General features: G+C 33.2%; 1 protein-coding gene across 3 annotated transcripts in view; it reads right to left on the bottom strand.

The window, feature by feature from the left end:
• Positions 1-3,697: 3,697 nt before the first annotated feature.
• Positions 3,698-14,931, bottom strand: part of LOC111697911 (uncharacterized) — a 36,610-nt gene continuing 25,376 nt past the window's right edge. For all 3 annotated transcript variants that reach the window (XM_023468054.1, XM_023468056.1, XM_023468055.1), the window contains exons 19-28: positions 13,864-13,965; positions 13,203-13,391; positions 10,763-10,862; positions 9,889-10,058; positions 8,823-8,890; positions 8,362-8,472; positions 7,280-7,376; positions 6,567-6,683; positions 5,360-5,426; positions 3,698-4,046 (exon numbers count right to left, since the gene is read on the bottom strand). In XM_023468054.1, the coding sequence (XP_023323822.1) occupies positions 3,952-4,046; positions 5,360-5,426; positions 6,567-6,683; positions 7,280-7,376; positions 8,362-8,472; positions 8,823-8,890; positions 9,889-10,058; positions 10,763-10,862; positions 13,203-13,391; positions 13,864-13,965 (1,116 nt within the window). In that variant the 3' untranslated portion in view covers positions 3,698-3,951. The remainder of the gene's footprint in view (positions 4,047-5,359; positions 5,427-6,566; positions 6,684-7,279; positions 7,377-8,361; positions 8,473-8,822; positions 8,891-9,888; positions 10,059-10,762; positions 10,863-13,202; positions 13,392-13,863; positions 13,966-14,931) is intronic.

Raw genomic sequence — 14,931 nt, 5'->3', positions numbered from 1 at the left:
TAAGTAATCTTGTTTTATTATTAGTTTCTATCATCTCATTATTCTGGTTTCTCATTATTCACAAAGATTTTCGCAGATTTTCTAGAATTATTATTGAAAAGACGACATTTAAAGAATTTGAAGAAATCTGCGGATAAATGCAAAAAAATTAGAAATTCAATATAATGATGAAAACGAAATAATCGATTCTAGCATTGATTTATTGGCACATTTCTTTTGAGAAATATGTTCCTAACCATCTAATTAGATTACTGTATAGTTTTTACATTAATCTTCGTTGTAGTTATTTAATAATTAAAAAAACTAATTCTGAAAACGTATCCACCCCCAAAGTAGGAGTTTTGAACCTCGAATTTGCGCTCAAACTCAGGATTTACATATCTTTAAAAAGTTTAATATGTCTCAAATGAATCCGAAAGAAGTTTTCCACAACAATGCATACTCAGTTCAACTACCTTACATAGCCGGCCACTCCCTTTAAGAAAAAAGGCTGAATTAATTTTGCTACTGTCACTTGTAAAGTTTCATGATGTGTGACTTCTTGTGTTATAAGATTGAAACATTATTATAATTTATTATGTGCTGGATCCTTACAATGGAAAATGCTTCTAGTTTTCACAGCTACGTTTAATCTTTTTTAATTAAAAGCATAAAGTGAATATTTCCCATCGATTTCAGCATAAAGCATCCACCGGAAATTCCGTTTCCGCTAAAATGTTCTTTTTTTTTTCCCGGAAGAAAAGGGTGCCAGATTCCACTCTTCCGGCGGAAACTTTCCAATATGAGTAAACCATTTTTATCCAGCATCTGTGGCGTGGTCATGGATGAAAAATTATTTTTTTGAATGTCTGAAGAGCGGGGGGAGGCAGGCAGCGATTAAGCTAGAACATTTTCCCTTTCTATGCCACACATTATCTTTTTTGTCTTCCTGCAGCCATGAGCCACAACCGTACGGTCTTCCATGCCACAGCATTTGAGTCTTCTGGCAGTTATTACGTTTTTAAATGATGAGTTTCGGTATAGATATTGCAAATTCAAAAATCCTGTCGTTACTGCGTATCAGATTTACTGAAAACAATTCTATTTTGTAATTTTCTCGTGAAATAGTTCAAATTTTCGATAATGGGTGCCTTTTGAACTTTAAGAGTATGTTATGGTTCATTTTATTATTGTTCGTAATGTTTTTAAAAATAAACCATTTTAGAGGAAAGATTGAATTTATTTAAAAAGTAAAAGAAATTGTCATTATTTCAATCTAAAACTTAAAAACAGTGGTAGGTGATTATATATACAATTAAGACGACTTTTGATTTCAATTTTGATTTATATCAAGGTGTTAAAACAAGCATGGATATACACATTAACATAAAAGTAAGAAAAACTATCAATAAGAAAAGTTTTTCATTGATTGCTTGTCATTCCAAAAAAGCTTGTTAACAATCAACTTAAACAAAAATTCATTGTATTTATATAATCGCCTGCCACCATTTGAAGTTCTTTAAAGATATCTTTTGCATATTTTTGCTGGATTTTTGATAATCAAAATTTCAATACACTAAATCTATTATTAAAAACGTAACAACTGCCGGAAGACTCAAATGCTGTGGGATGAAAGACCATACGGTTGTGGCTCATGGCTGCCGGAAAACAAAAAAAGCTAGTATGCTGCTATAGAAGAGAAACATACTGTGGGACTAGGGTTTTTAATAGTTTTTGAAAATATCTTAAACGATCGTTTTTTGTTTCGTTTTTCAATCGTTTTCAAAAACGATCGTTTCGGTTTTGGAAAAACCTATCGTTTTTAAAAACGACCCGCTCGTTTTGAACTTTTAGAAAACGAATAACGATCGTTTGAGAAAACGATCTTTTTTTTAAAAACGATTTGTGACTGTTTTTATACGATTGTTTTTTAAAAACGATTGCTTTTGAAAAACGATCGTTTATGAAAAAAAATTGCTGACAATTATTTTAACAATCGCTGACGTTATAAAAACGGTCGTAATGGAAAAACGATCATTTTGAAGAAAAAATTACATGCAACTTTATCGAATGTCGTCTTGCATGAAGTTAAAAAGTTGTGGGGGAGCTAAAATTTCTTGAAAACTACTCAATGATAAGTACATATGCCCTTCATGTCGGTTTCCTCTCTTCGTTAACTATCGTTAACGAAGTCGTCGTTAAAACGATTGTTAACGAAGGGTCGTCGTCAACGATTGTTATCTAAACGACTATTTTTATAAAAACGATCGTTTTGAAAAACGACCATTTTAAAAAAACTACCTTGAAAAAAACGAACGTTTTTGAAAACGATCGTTTTGTTTTCGATTTTTCATCGTCGTTTTCATAACGAAACGATCGTTTTAAAAAAAAAGAACACGTTAACATCCCTAGCTGTGGCTTATGGCTGCCTTACCTTCCTCCGCTCGTCTGAACCTTAGTATGGCCCTTGGAGTATAACATACAAATTGATTTTATTACTATTTACGTTTTTTAAGAGTATTTTTAGCCAAGAATCCCGGAAAAGTTTTCCGCCGGAAGCCAGAAATTATGCAAAAAGCCAAAAAATTCCCGTCTAAAGCCGGAATATTTTTCAGCGAAAAATTTCCATTATTCCGTTTGCCGGTAATCATAATTTCCGCCGGAAATATTCCGGCGTACAATATGACACTACAGATTGGCGGCATCTTGAAATTATTCTATCTGCAGCATTATAGAAGACCAATTTCTCCATTTAACCCATTTTTCCTATTTAAAATTTTGTTGATGAAATTTGAATTTGGAGTCCCAGGCGGGACATGTTCAACTCTCAATTGTAATATATTAAACCTGCGCCAGCAAACTATTTTAACGATTTTCTTGTTTGATCTACAAAATAGTGATTTACGCAACAGCAGTCTCTTTAAATACAAATTGCACCTGTCTAATCTACAATTGAAGTAGCTGCGCAAATGAAATGTTTTCTTCAACCTGATTCCTTGAGAGGAGAAAGGCCAACCACAACAATTTATCGTCCAAGTATGTCGCATTCGTCTCATTTCGTTTCAATATTATTTTTTTTGAAGTGTCCAATCCTTGAAGATGATGATTTAATGAAAATCTTGTGATCATTGCAATACTTTAAGTCTGTTGAGTATGGCTCAGAGGACAAAATGCGGCTCGGACAATAAATTGTTGTAGGCCTTCCTCCCCTCATTGCATAATCAAAAAAAAAAAGAATTGAAAAATGTTTAACCAGTCTTACCAGGCCTCTTTTTACGCAATACTTACTGTACCAGAAGTGCAACGCAAGTGTTAGTTATCAATGATTAAATCTAGAATTTAGATTAGGATTAAGTCGTAAAATTTTGACAAATTGCTTCTATTAATCTTTTTCTATGAATTTCTTCCTTTTTATCAAGTTCTTGAGGCATGTTCCAATTTACTTTAGTAGGAATCTTTCTAAAATGTCCCAATCCTATTGAAACGCATTAATTATTAAACTATGCATCACGGTGTACTATGTAAAAAGGCAGTAGGATTTATGCATAAGACGCTAAAAAGACCCCTAAAAACTATTTAGCCTTATTGCGCACCAACAAAGCTTTGTTTAAATTTGTATAATCCTGTCAAATAAGTAGTACAAATAAAACCAGTCTCAAAACCAAAAATATAAGAATTGTAAATAGAAACCAAATTTTTGTCCAATGACATACACATGTTCACACTGTATAAATGTTTATTACAGAAAATGAGAACTGAAAATTTACAAAAATATCACATGTTACATAATACACGTTAACAAAAAAACAGGGCCGGTACAACTATTAAAAAAAAATACTGCTTCAAACAAATTATCGACTTTTGTAAGAAGGTGATACAATATCGTTTTAACTAGAAATTAACAAACCATAAAGACAACAGTCAATTTGTCGTATGTACATTGTTAAATGAGGAATAACTCAAATCTATGAATTACTCCTGAAACTGCACGAGCTGTAGCACGAGGGTTGAGTTGGACCAGTGACAGGTTAGGTAGAGAATTCTGTTCAGGGTGTCCAGGTGCATTCCTAGCAGAGAGAATAGATAAATATAGAGTGGAATTAGGTCGAAACCCATTTTGTTGCACTGTTTCCAGACTGAAGGTGTACTTTACACATTTCAGGCCCTGGAACATTGTTTGGAAGAATAAATGTTCTCGACCATAAAATAATTGTCTCTATATTAATTCTCTGGCAACCTGACATGCATTCCCGAGGTAATTATAGCATAAGCTTTACTTTACATTCCCGAGTTCTTTTAAAGCATAAACTTTACTTACAAGAAAACTTGAAACGGATATGTCCAGGGATCATACTGTATTATTATGATGTACCGTTATAATTCAAGAACATTCACATGAATTGTACTTTGAACTTCTTTTTAGGCTAAAAGAGACTGCACAAATTCATACCGAGGTATAGTCTTATTTCCCTTCTATTCTAATCTCTGTTCTGTGGCCAGAGGATGGAATTTATGGGTTACAAAAAGTGGTCGAATTAAGTATAGGATAAGATTTTAAAATTAGGTATAGGGGAATTTATCCTTTAGAATCTTATGAAGTTCTCCTTGTGTCCAGCTTCACCTATTAATCTTGATTAGTATTTTTGCATCCTAAGGAGTAATGATGTCAACCTTTAAATTATTAGATTAGAAAATTTAAATTTCATCATTTACAAATACATTTTCTTATCTGTCTGTCTGCCACTCCGGTTCTATCCTATATACGTCAAAACGGCTGAACAGATTTATAGATACACAATAATTATTTTAAAAAAAAAATTTCTTTAATTTTGAAAATGCGCAAAAAAAGTATTAAAGCCGCGAACTTTTATTTTTGTTTTGTATTTTCTTGTACATATAGGTAGATGCTCACAGATAAAGCCACAATAAAAAGTTAAAAATAGAAGACATAAACTTTGCTTGTCTGTCTGAATCTAATAAATGTCAGAAAGGCTAAACCGATTAGGTCCAAATTTTGTGTGGGACCTCACATGACCAAGGGATGCTGAGAATTTAAAAATAGGTTGTATCCATTTTTTTGATTTTTGTAAAAAATCCACAAAAACAAAATTATAAGTTCGCAGAAAATGTTATTATTAAAATTAAAACTAGTACTTTATCTAGCAACCAGGAACAAGCCCTGCAATGGACTGGGTTGGATCAAACAAAACATTTTTTCATTCAAGAGAGAGTGCCGGAAGATTGGTGGTCTAGTATTTAATATATCTCATTAAATTACTTTTTATAAAAAACAACAGATCAGTTGTTGAGTCCTTATATGTCGAAAGGGGGGCCCTCAAAGTCTACACACATTAGTTTAATTAATGCTAAAAATACATACCACAGGGGCGTAGACTCATCTCTGGTATATCCAGGGATCCCAAGCATTCATACTCAGCATTATAAACCTGAATTCAAATATTCTATAATGTCTTCAAAATATGACTTTTCAATAACGCGAGCAATTGATGTTTATAAAGCAACAGTTTTTAAACAGAAGGGGTAATCCATTGATTCAGAAATAAGATTTGCTTTATGTCGGTGGTTTTTGAAATAAATCAAACTTTTAAAGTTTTTAGTGACTGGAGGATGCCCATTTTTTTATTTCATTTGTTTTCTTTAGTTTTTAGGGGACTTAGTATCTGTCCTTTGTAAAGAATTTAAAAATTTTATTCTATGCAAGTTTGTTTTAGTCGAATCTATATATAAATTTGGCTTGTCTGTCTGTTTGTTTGTTTGTATCCAATAAACGTCAAAACGACTAAACCGATCAGGCCCAAATTTTTTGTGGGACATCACGTGACCACAGGGAAGGTTTATGAATGATAAAAAAAAGAGTTTTAAAAGTTTTTGATTTTGTAAAAAAAGTTAAATTCTTGAAAATCCGCAAAGAACTTGTTCACAATTTAAATAGAATAGCCTAGAAAGAAGGGCGCGAAGCGCCTTGAATTTCTAGTTAAAGAATATTTAGACTTTGACAGATGATTGGAAAATATTAATGGAAGCAAAACTAACGACTAGCCATCATTAACTGTTATATTTTATAGTTTACTAAATGTTTAAAAGAACAGAAAGAATAGCTTCCCGGTGTCCGCGTCTTAAATCTCTTTGGATAAATTATACATTCCAAAGAATGTATAGACCACCAAAAACCAGTTTCAATTGAGCGCGGCTTAAATTGAATACAATTTTAAGTGAAACCAACCATATTTGAGCCGCGGCCTAAATTTAAGCAGCCGCTCAAATTCTTAAAATTCGGCCTCAGGTCTGGCTTTCATCAGCAATTCCCTTATTTTTAAAACTCAAATATCTGTCATTTAATCTTCAAATGAACTCTTTAATTTTTTAACGACTTCTGTAAGTGTAGTTTCAAATTGGTTTTAAATTAAGATTTTCAACACAAATTTCTCGGCCAAAATGAAAAAAGAAAGTGTAAGAATTTGCTACTTTTTCACCTAGGAAAAACTATGCTGTTGTCCATATTAATAATAAGGTACCACAGTGCATGCACCTCTTTGAACAAAGACAGTCCTATTGAAAACAGTTACCTGAACTCTGTTATTTTTAGAATCCGCCACGAACATAGTTCCAGAGGAATCTAGAACCACAACCTCGGCAGGATCCATCTTTACAACAGCAAACTCATCTTCAGTGTTTACAGGATCCTTAAACATAATTATTCAGGATTTAATCAAAGACTGAACTGTGCTTGCAAGATCCTTGAACATGATTATTCCATAGATCATATCATAACGTAAAATCATATCAGGAAAGAGATCTGAAAGGCCCCCCCCCCCAGATTAGAGAACCCAGACCGCCGTCGGTTGAAAGTCTGGGTTCTCTAACAACCTAAGATATATTTTTTTTCAATGATATGCTTAATGACAGTGCTTAGAATCCGGATCCGTTGGATCCACAACATTTTGGCTTGTTGAATCCGGATCTGCAAAAATATGCCGAATTACGGAATCGGATCCAGCAACAATGGATCAACAAATAACTGCCAAAAAAGCAAATCTGAACTGTTAAGAGAGGTTAATTAAGTTTAAGCAAAAAAAAAGCAAAAAAATCAGTAAATCGTTAAGAAATTTTTATGACCTGGATGCGGATCCGCATCAAAATCAAATAGATCCTAAGCACTGCTCAATGATTTGACAAAAAAGCAAAACGTCAACAAATGCATGCACCATTTACTGCAGTATCATCTTTTTTGAGTAACCCTGTATTAGTATGTGCTAATTTTCTAAATTTAACCGTTTACCTGAGAATCAACTGAAACCATCTCTCCCAGAATTTGTCCGTCCATATTTACTTTGACAACCTTGTGCAGTCCTGGGCAACTAAGGTACAGGGATCCCCTGAAAGAATTTAAGTAATTAAATTTATAGATAACGNGACATGTGATTTTAAATGAGAAAACATTATTAGTCTTATATTTCAAAGTAATCCACGAGAAACAATAGAAAAATCCTTTAGGTTTTACCAGTTCATTCAATAATTTCACTTAAACATTTTTCTTTGACAATAGCAGGTGACATAAGAAACCGTCCAACAATTTCTGAAATATCATAATTGTTGACGCTTTTAAAATAGAGATTTTATCATGGTAATTTTAAGTACGAAGAGGAAACACTGTTAACGACCGTTTCATGAAAAGTTGGAAACTTACAGAATGAAAAGCAGTTAAATAACAGCATGACAAGTTGTTAACTAACTGCATGACAAGTTGTTAACTAACAGCATAAAAAGTTGTTAAATAACAGATTTAAAAGCTGTTGAAGAACAGATTAAAAAGTTGTTAAATAACAGATTAAAAAGTTGTTAAATAACAGATTTAAAAGTTGTTAAATAACGGCATGAAAAGTTGTTAACTAACAGCATGAGAAGTTGATAAATAACAGATTGAATGGTTGTTAACTAACAGTACAAAAAGTTGTTAACTAACAACATGAGAAGTTGATAAATAACAGATTGAAAAGTTGAAAATTAACAGCATGAAAAGTTGTTAAATAACAGATTTTAAGTTGTTAACTAACAGCATGAAAAGTTGTTAAATAACAGCATGAAAAAATGTTAAAAACAGATTAAAAGTTGTTAACTAACAGATTGAAAAATTGTTAACTAACAGCACGAAAACTTGCTAAATAACAGATTGAAAAGCAGTTAACTAACAGATTGAAAAGTTGAAAATTAACAGCATGAAAAGTTGGTAACTAACAGCATAAAAAGTTAACTAACAGATTGAATAGTCTTAACGCGCACAGTAACACCTCTTGTTTACTCCCTTTAATTATTCCAGAACACTCCCTTTTTTAAACCTAACCCTAGCAAAATTTGCTTTACCTGTCATAGGTGATCCACTTGCAGGAGTTCACCTTGCTAACCATCATCTTGGATTCAATTACATAATTATCCAAATTGATCAGAGCTATCTGCTGGTCAGCTTCCCTTTTCCTAGAGTTTGAAATTATGTAATAACTAATTTTCGGGGTGGGGGGGGGGAGGGGGGAAATGTTGCTTTTTTATCCATTTCTGAACATGATTTTTGCTTATGTAGGTAGCTAATTGCATGCCGATTTTTGTCAACTTTTCTGTTTGATTTTTAACTTCAAACACCTAGCTGAACAATTATCATTTTTGACATTCTACACGAATATTAATCAATATTTTTCTACCAAAAAATTTCACATGCTTTAATAAATTAATTTTAACAACAATGTTAAGATCAGAATGAGATCACTTAAGTGATACAAGAATAATTACCTCTAGCTTTGTTAGTACTTATGAGAAAACTAGTTACTGACCTTTCAACAAGAGTTATAATCCTGTTGTTATCATCCTGTGCTATACCACAATACTTTCCTTCAACAACCTTTACATACATCAAATCATTTAAATGACAACTTTCTGACAACATATTTTAGAGATGTGTCTTCTAATTCAAATTTTTTTAAGCGCCCAGCCGATTTCATTTCCATCTCAAAGCTTACAAGAAAGCAAAATTAAGTTTTTCAGGCACCCAAAACAATAATTCACAAATAATAAGAGTTGTACATGCAATTAAAATCAATTTATTTTCTTAAATATCAAAATATTAAAAATATTAAAAATAATTTGTAGATTAAGGAGCGCTCACATAACTGTGAAAACAGAAAAAAAACATTTAGTGATATCTCATTGGTTGGCACTAAAATTGAACTTTTTTCTCGTGATTTTTTTGGTTGAAATTGTTGCTTAGGATCAATTTCATTTTGATCCTCCCTGATAAAAATGGATCCAAGTTACTATTTTTTATTAAATGATGAAAGAGAGTCCACGATTTTTTTTTCTTTTTTACCCACTGAAACTTAATGAACCAATCAGAGATTATAAAGTTTGATCAAATCTATCGTTAGTGAACACAAAAACTAAGGTTTCTAATAGAAGGCTTTGTTTGAAATAGCTTTCATGTAGAAAAATTGTGTTGAAGTGGTTGAAGAAAATTTTAATTTTTTTTTTTTTTTTTGGGGGGGGAGAGGAGAGAGGTTGAATTGTAGCTGATGCTGATTGCTGGATCCTAAGCACTTTTAGTTCCAATATTTTTTTTATACCACATTTATAGGGTCGATCCCATGGCATACGATTTTTCTCAATGTTTTTGAAACCAATTTAGATTGTATTTATGGGAGAATGCACAATTCTTGTTTAGACCATTTTAAAACAAATTTACTCTCGAGTTTTAAAACTCTGATAAAAAATATCAAAGTTTGTTAAGGACTGGTTGAAACTTCCAATGTTTTATAGCTACAACATTACTTAAAAATAATGTAGAATTGATAAATATTGATTTCAAGTAGGAAATTATAACCCTGATAATTGATTCCTACTGACCTTGATCGGAGTAAACTCTGGGGTAAGGAATACCAGACCCTGCTTGCAGGTCAGCACAAACCCTCCCTGCTTGAGATGAAGTAGCTGCCTAGGTTTAGGATACTCCAGGAACGCCTTTATAAACTCTCCACGCTTGGTAAACTTTCGGATTGACTGGGAGTCCTTGCAAACTAGATTTTTTGTATGAAGTTACAAGGAAGTGAAGTTGCAGCAGAGAAAATTAATCAAATTAACAAAAAACGTGTTTGAATATCTAAGGAGGTCGAAATTAATGATTAACTAGACTCCAAGATTAAGTTATGACTGGTTAACTACTACTCCCTACTCATTAAATCCAACCTCCAGGAAGTTATGTCTCCAACAGAAACTGCTTCCCACTTAATAATTAGTGTACATCCATTTTTCGTTTATGAAAGATGCTTTTTAAGCAATTTAAGTACAGGGTGGCCAAAACTTTTTTGAACCCATTCGTACAAAAATCCGTACATTTTCAGAAGAAATCCGTACAATCCGTACAATTTTCGAAAAACAATCCGTACAATTTTTTAAAAAAAAATCCGTGCAATCCGTACATTTTTTTAAACCAATCCGTACATTTTTTTAAAAAATCTGTACAATCAGCACAATTTTCGAAAAAATCCCATTTTTGAAAAATAAAAAACGGTGTATTTTCCAGGATAAAATCCGTACAATCCGTACAATTTGAAAACAAATCCGTACAATCCGTACATTTTTAGGGTTAAAAAAAATCAATCCGTACAATCCGTACATTTTGGCCACCCTGTAAGTATTAAAAAGAAGATGCAAATTAATGACAGGTTTAAGGTTGCCAATGCCGTTGAAGGATAATTGAATGAACTTTCATATACATTTCCTATATAAACATACGTAGAATCTGCAGCTACTCCTATAGGTCGGTGCAATCCATCCTGCATTCTTAGCAACAGTCTAGTTCCAGGTATACGCGGAGACACCTGGAAAAAATATCTCTTTAAATGATTCTAGGGTTAGAATATGCTTTATTTTATTGAGGACATCATTCATGTCCGACTTTTTGCGACAACTCAAAAAATATTGTGGGGCTGTTTAATTTTTATGACGTTTCTTACAAATAAATGCTCAACACTGAAGACTAAAAGATAGGATTTAATATCTACTGCCCTAGTCCTCAAGCATACTGCTAGAATGCCTAATTTTACCTTATACCAAACTAAATCTAAATTTAGACCTACTTCTACTCATTGGATTTTAACATGTTATAGCTTTTTTTTGGAAATCCTTTAAAAAAGAAAGCAGATTGCACAAAGAAATTTAGCTTAGATTTATGCAAATAGTTTTGCATTATTGGATTTGCTGGGTCAAGGGCTCTTCAGAAATGTACCAAATATTATAGATTTGTATCATAAGGAAAAATTTCAGGTAAACCGGAGGTCCGTCGGAATAGGGTTAAATGATTGAAGGGTTAGAATGTTTCATTGAGGACACCACACATACTAATTAAAGGGAATGAAATCGCAATTTCAAGTCACCCTCAGTGCAAAGATGGTAAATGGTAATGCCCGATTCACAGTGGTACACTGAAAAGCTTTGACTGATCAAATATGAATAAGATATCAACCTTTTAATTTAGAAAACTGATATTTATAAATTATGGTCTTATGGTGACTTGCATATTTCTACTGCAGCAATTATCAGATATTTTTAACTAGAAAATCAGATAATGGTTTCAAGGTTCTCGTTTTGAATCGGGAATTGCCATCTTTGCATGGAGGGTCGCTTAAAATTCTGCGTACAGTCCTTTTAAGTCCGGCATTCCGATAATAGATGGAGAAAAGGAAATCTTTCTGTTGATAATCAAAAGTTAATAGTTAAAGTTAAAGTTAAAAGCTAAAACAATAAAAAAAATTCAATAAAAATACATAAAAAAAAAAATTAAATGCATCAATTTAAAAAAGGATTTCAGGCCAAGGGTCAGAAGTTTGTAGGGGTCTGTTTGTAACCAATAAACGTCAGAACAGCTAAACCGATCGGGCTCAAATGTTGTGTGGGACCTTTCACGACCCCAGGGAAGGTTCATGAATTATCAAAAATTAAAAAAATTAGTATGCATATCAAACGAAAGCTAGGAACCAAGGGAATACAGTAGTAGCAACAAATACAGTGTTTGACCTTCTTGTGACCTCTTACGACCTCAATGACCTAAATGACCTCCAAAAATGAAAATGTTTTAACTATGGCTTTATGCATATCAAACGAAAGCTAGGAATCTAGGGAATACAGTAGTAGCAACAAATCCAGTGTTTGACCTTCTAATGATCTCTAATGACCTCTTATGACCTCTAATGACCTCCACAAATAGAATATTTTTCAACTATGGCTTTTATGCATATCAAACGAAAGCTAGGAACCCAGGGAATACAGTAGCAGCAATAAATCCAGTGTTTGACCATCTTATGACCTCTAACGACCTCTAATGACTTAAATGACCTGAAAAATGCAATTGTTTTAACTATGGCTTTATGCATATCAAACGAAAGCTAGGAACCCAGGGAATACAGTAATAGCAGCAATGAATCCAGTGTTTGACCATCTAAGCCATTGTGAAAGAATTTCATTTTTGGAGGTCATTTAGGTCATTCGAGGTCATTATTAGGTCAAACACTGTATTTGTTGCTACTGCTGTATTTCCCTGGATTCATATCTTTTGTTTGATATGATGAAGCCATAGCTTAAACATTTTCATTTTTGGAGGTCATTTAGGCCATTAGAGGTTGTTAGAGATCATTAGAAGGTCAAACACTGGATTTGTTGCTACTACTGTATTCCCTGGATTTCTAGCTTTCGTTTGATATGCATAAAGCCATAGTTAAAACATTTTCATTTTTGGAGGTCATTTAGGTCATTAGAGGTCGTAAGAGGTCATTAGAAGGTCAAACACTGGATTTGTTGCTGCTACTGGATTCCCTGGGTTCCTAGCTTTCGTTTGATATGCATAAAGCCATAATTGAAATATTTTCTATTTGTGGAGGTCATTAAAGTTCAATTTGTTTTTATTATAGGAATTTCGAACCCTAATTAGGCGTGCACCCAAAAAATTGGAAGATTTGAACCAAAAATGAAGGCAGGGCCCCCCTTCCCCCCTACATCAAATGTGCCAACTCCACCATCCCCTTTTACAAATCCACATTTTTTATAGAATTGCGCGATTTTTTTTTATTGTTTTACAATGTTTACAAAGAGAAAATATTTGATTGGGCTAGATGATGGGCGCGCTGAAATACTAGTGTTGTAAAAAATAGAAGTACAATCCTTACTTCACATTCAGATGAGTCAGCTGAGTTTGATTCATCTGAGCTATAATCCAATGCATCAGCATACTTGAACTCTGGCTTAACTGCCTGATTTACCAGGTTCGAGGAAATAGTGAAGGGAGAGACGGTTTTAATTGATCCGTCAAGTAACTCAACACTAAGGCAGTCGGCGCTTCTTTTTTTAACAACAACCTAAAAATTGACACGGGGTTATTTACCTCTGAACTTTATTTATCTCCCGCCCCTCCCCCCCCCCCCCCCTCATAATTCTCAAAATTGATTTCCCTTAAATAAGTTGGAGGGTATTTATAGCTTACTTTTGGTCTTTAAGAAAACTTTAGGAAATTTTGAAAGAAAAGTTAACAAAATATTTTACTTTTAACATCCTTTATTTGGTTCAAGTTTATATTCTTTTGCCTTCTAGAACAGCAAAAAGTAATTAAGAAGAACTAACGTTGCTTTCTTGCTTAAATGGTTGATTCTAATAACGCATCCTTAAAATAGAATTTCGCAAGTCACTTTTGTTGGGGCGTTGAATGATTTTTAAAAGAAAATCTATAAAATTTAAGGGTAAAAAGTAAGAAAAAGGATGAAAAACTTGCCCTTAACCCCTCCCCCCTCCTTTGAGTAGAATGTAAATAACCCCTATTCCTTCTTGAAATACCTGAACAGTTCCATGGAGGTATCCAACATCTCCAGGATTCCACTTCTCCAGTTCCAGGTAAAGATTCTTTAGTTTTACGTTCGCACTCAGACCTCCGCTATTCTACAGTGTAAAGAAAAATTAAGGATTTGAAGAACAGGTTTCAGGTCAAATTTAGACAAACCAGTAGAAATGTACTTAAAGTTAGCTTAACTGGTCGAATAGATATTAAAGGAACTGTGTACTTGTCCCTTTAAGAAACTACAGAAACACTAGATATGCAACCTGTTTTAAAGTCGCAGAAAATACGTTATCACAATCAAATTTTTAACAACTCTTTGGACAAAATGTTTGGGATTTTCTAGGTATCCATGTAGTCAGCTGCGCTATGTTCATACTATATGCTAGCGTACTCTTGTTTTACAACAATTCGAACACCTTATGAAGGATAAACACAAAGCTCTCTCTTGCTTTGATGATCAGTAAAATGTAAAATGCAATAATAAAAGTACTACGGTAAATCAGGAATTTTTCAGGTATTTCCATCTTTGCATTGGGTGTCACTTGAAATTTCGCTTTGAGTCCCTTTAACTTTGGCCAACGCTTAGGATCTTGATCAGTAATCATTTTGGTTTCAGAGATTCGGATTTGCAAAATTTACTGATCCAATGAATCCGGGGAGGGGGGGGGGGGAGAATTCAACCATAAACGGGTTATTTTTTTTGCTCTCATACCCCAAATCTGAACTGCTCAAATAGAATCAATGATTCCTAGAATTTTAGCAGTAAAATGGGCGAAAAAAAAGGAAGATTATTTGAAAATTCATTTTGGAGAAATTTGTTCAGAACTTGTCCCAAGTGGTCTAGGTACGAATTTAATTCATAACAGCAAGACTTAGCCTTTTATTATATCATGTTACATTCAGATATTTATACCATGCCCCTAATTAGGGCGAGGATATAAATTCACAAAATATCCCCATAAAGCTATTTAACCTAAAAATAAGTGCAGTGCAAAGGGAATCTAAAATGACATTTGTTAAATGATTCCCAAGACTTTATATATATTTTTATCAGCATACCTCACTAG

The sequence above is a fragment of the Eurytemora carolleeae genome, unplaced genomic scaffold, assembly GCF_000591075.1.
Source record: "Eurytemora carolleeae unplaced genomic scaffold, Eaff_2.0 scaffold236, whole genome shotgun sequence".
Taxonomy (NCBI): domain Eukaryota; kingdom Metazoa; phylum Arthropoda; class Copepoda; order Calanoida; family Temoridae; genus Eurytemora; species Eurytemora carolleeae.
The sequence above is the reverse complement of the archived record's forward strand: the minus strand, read 5'-3'. Positions and strand labels throughout refer to the sequence as shown.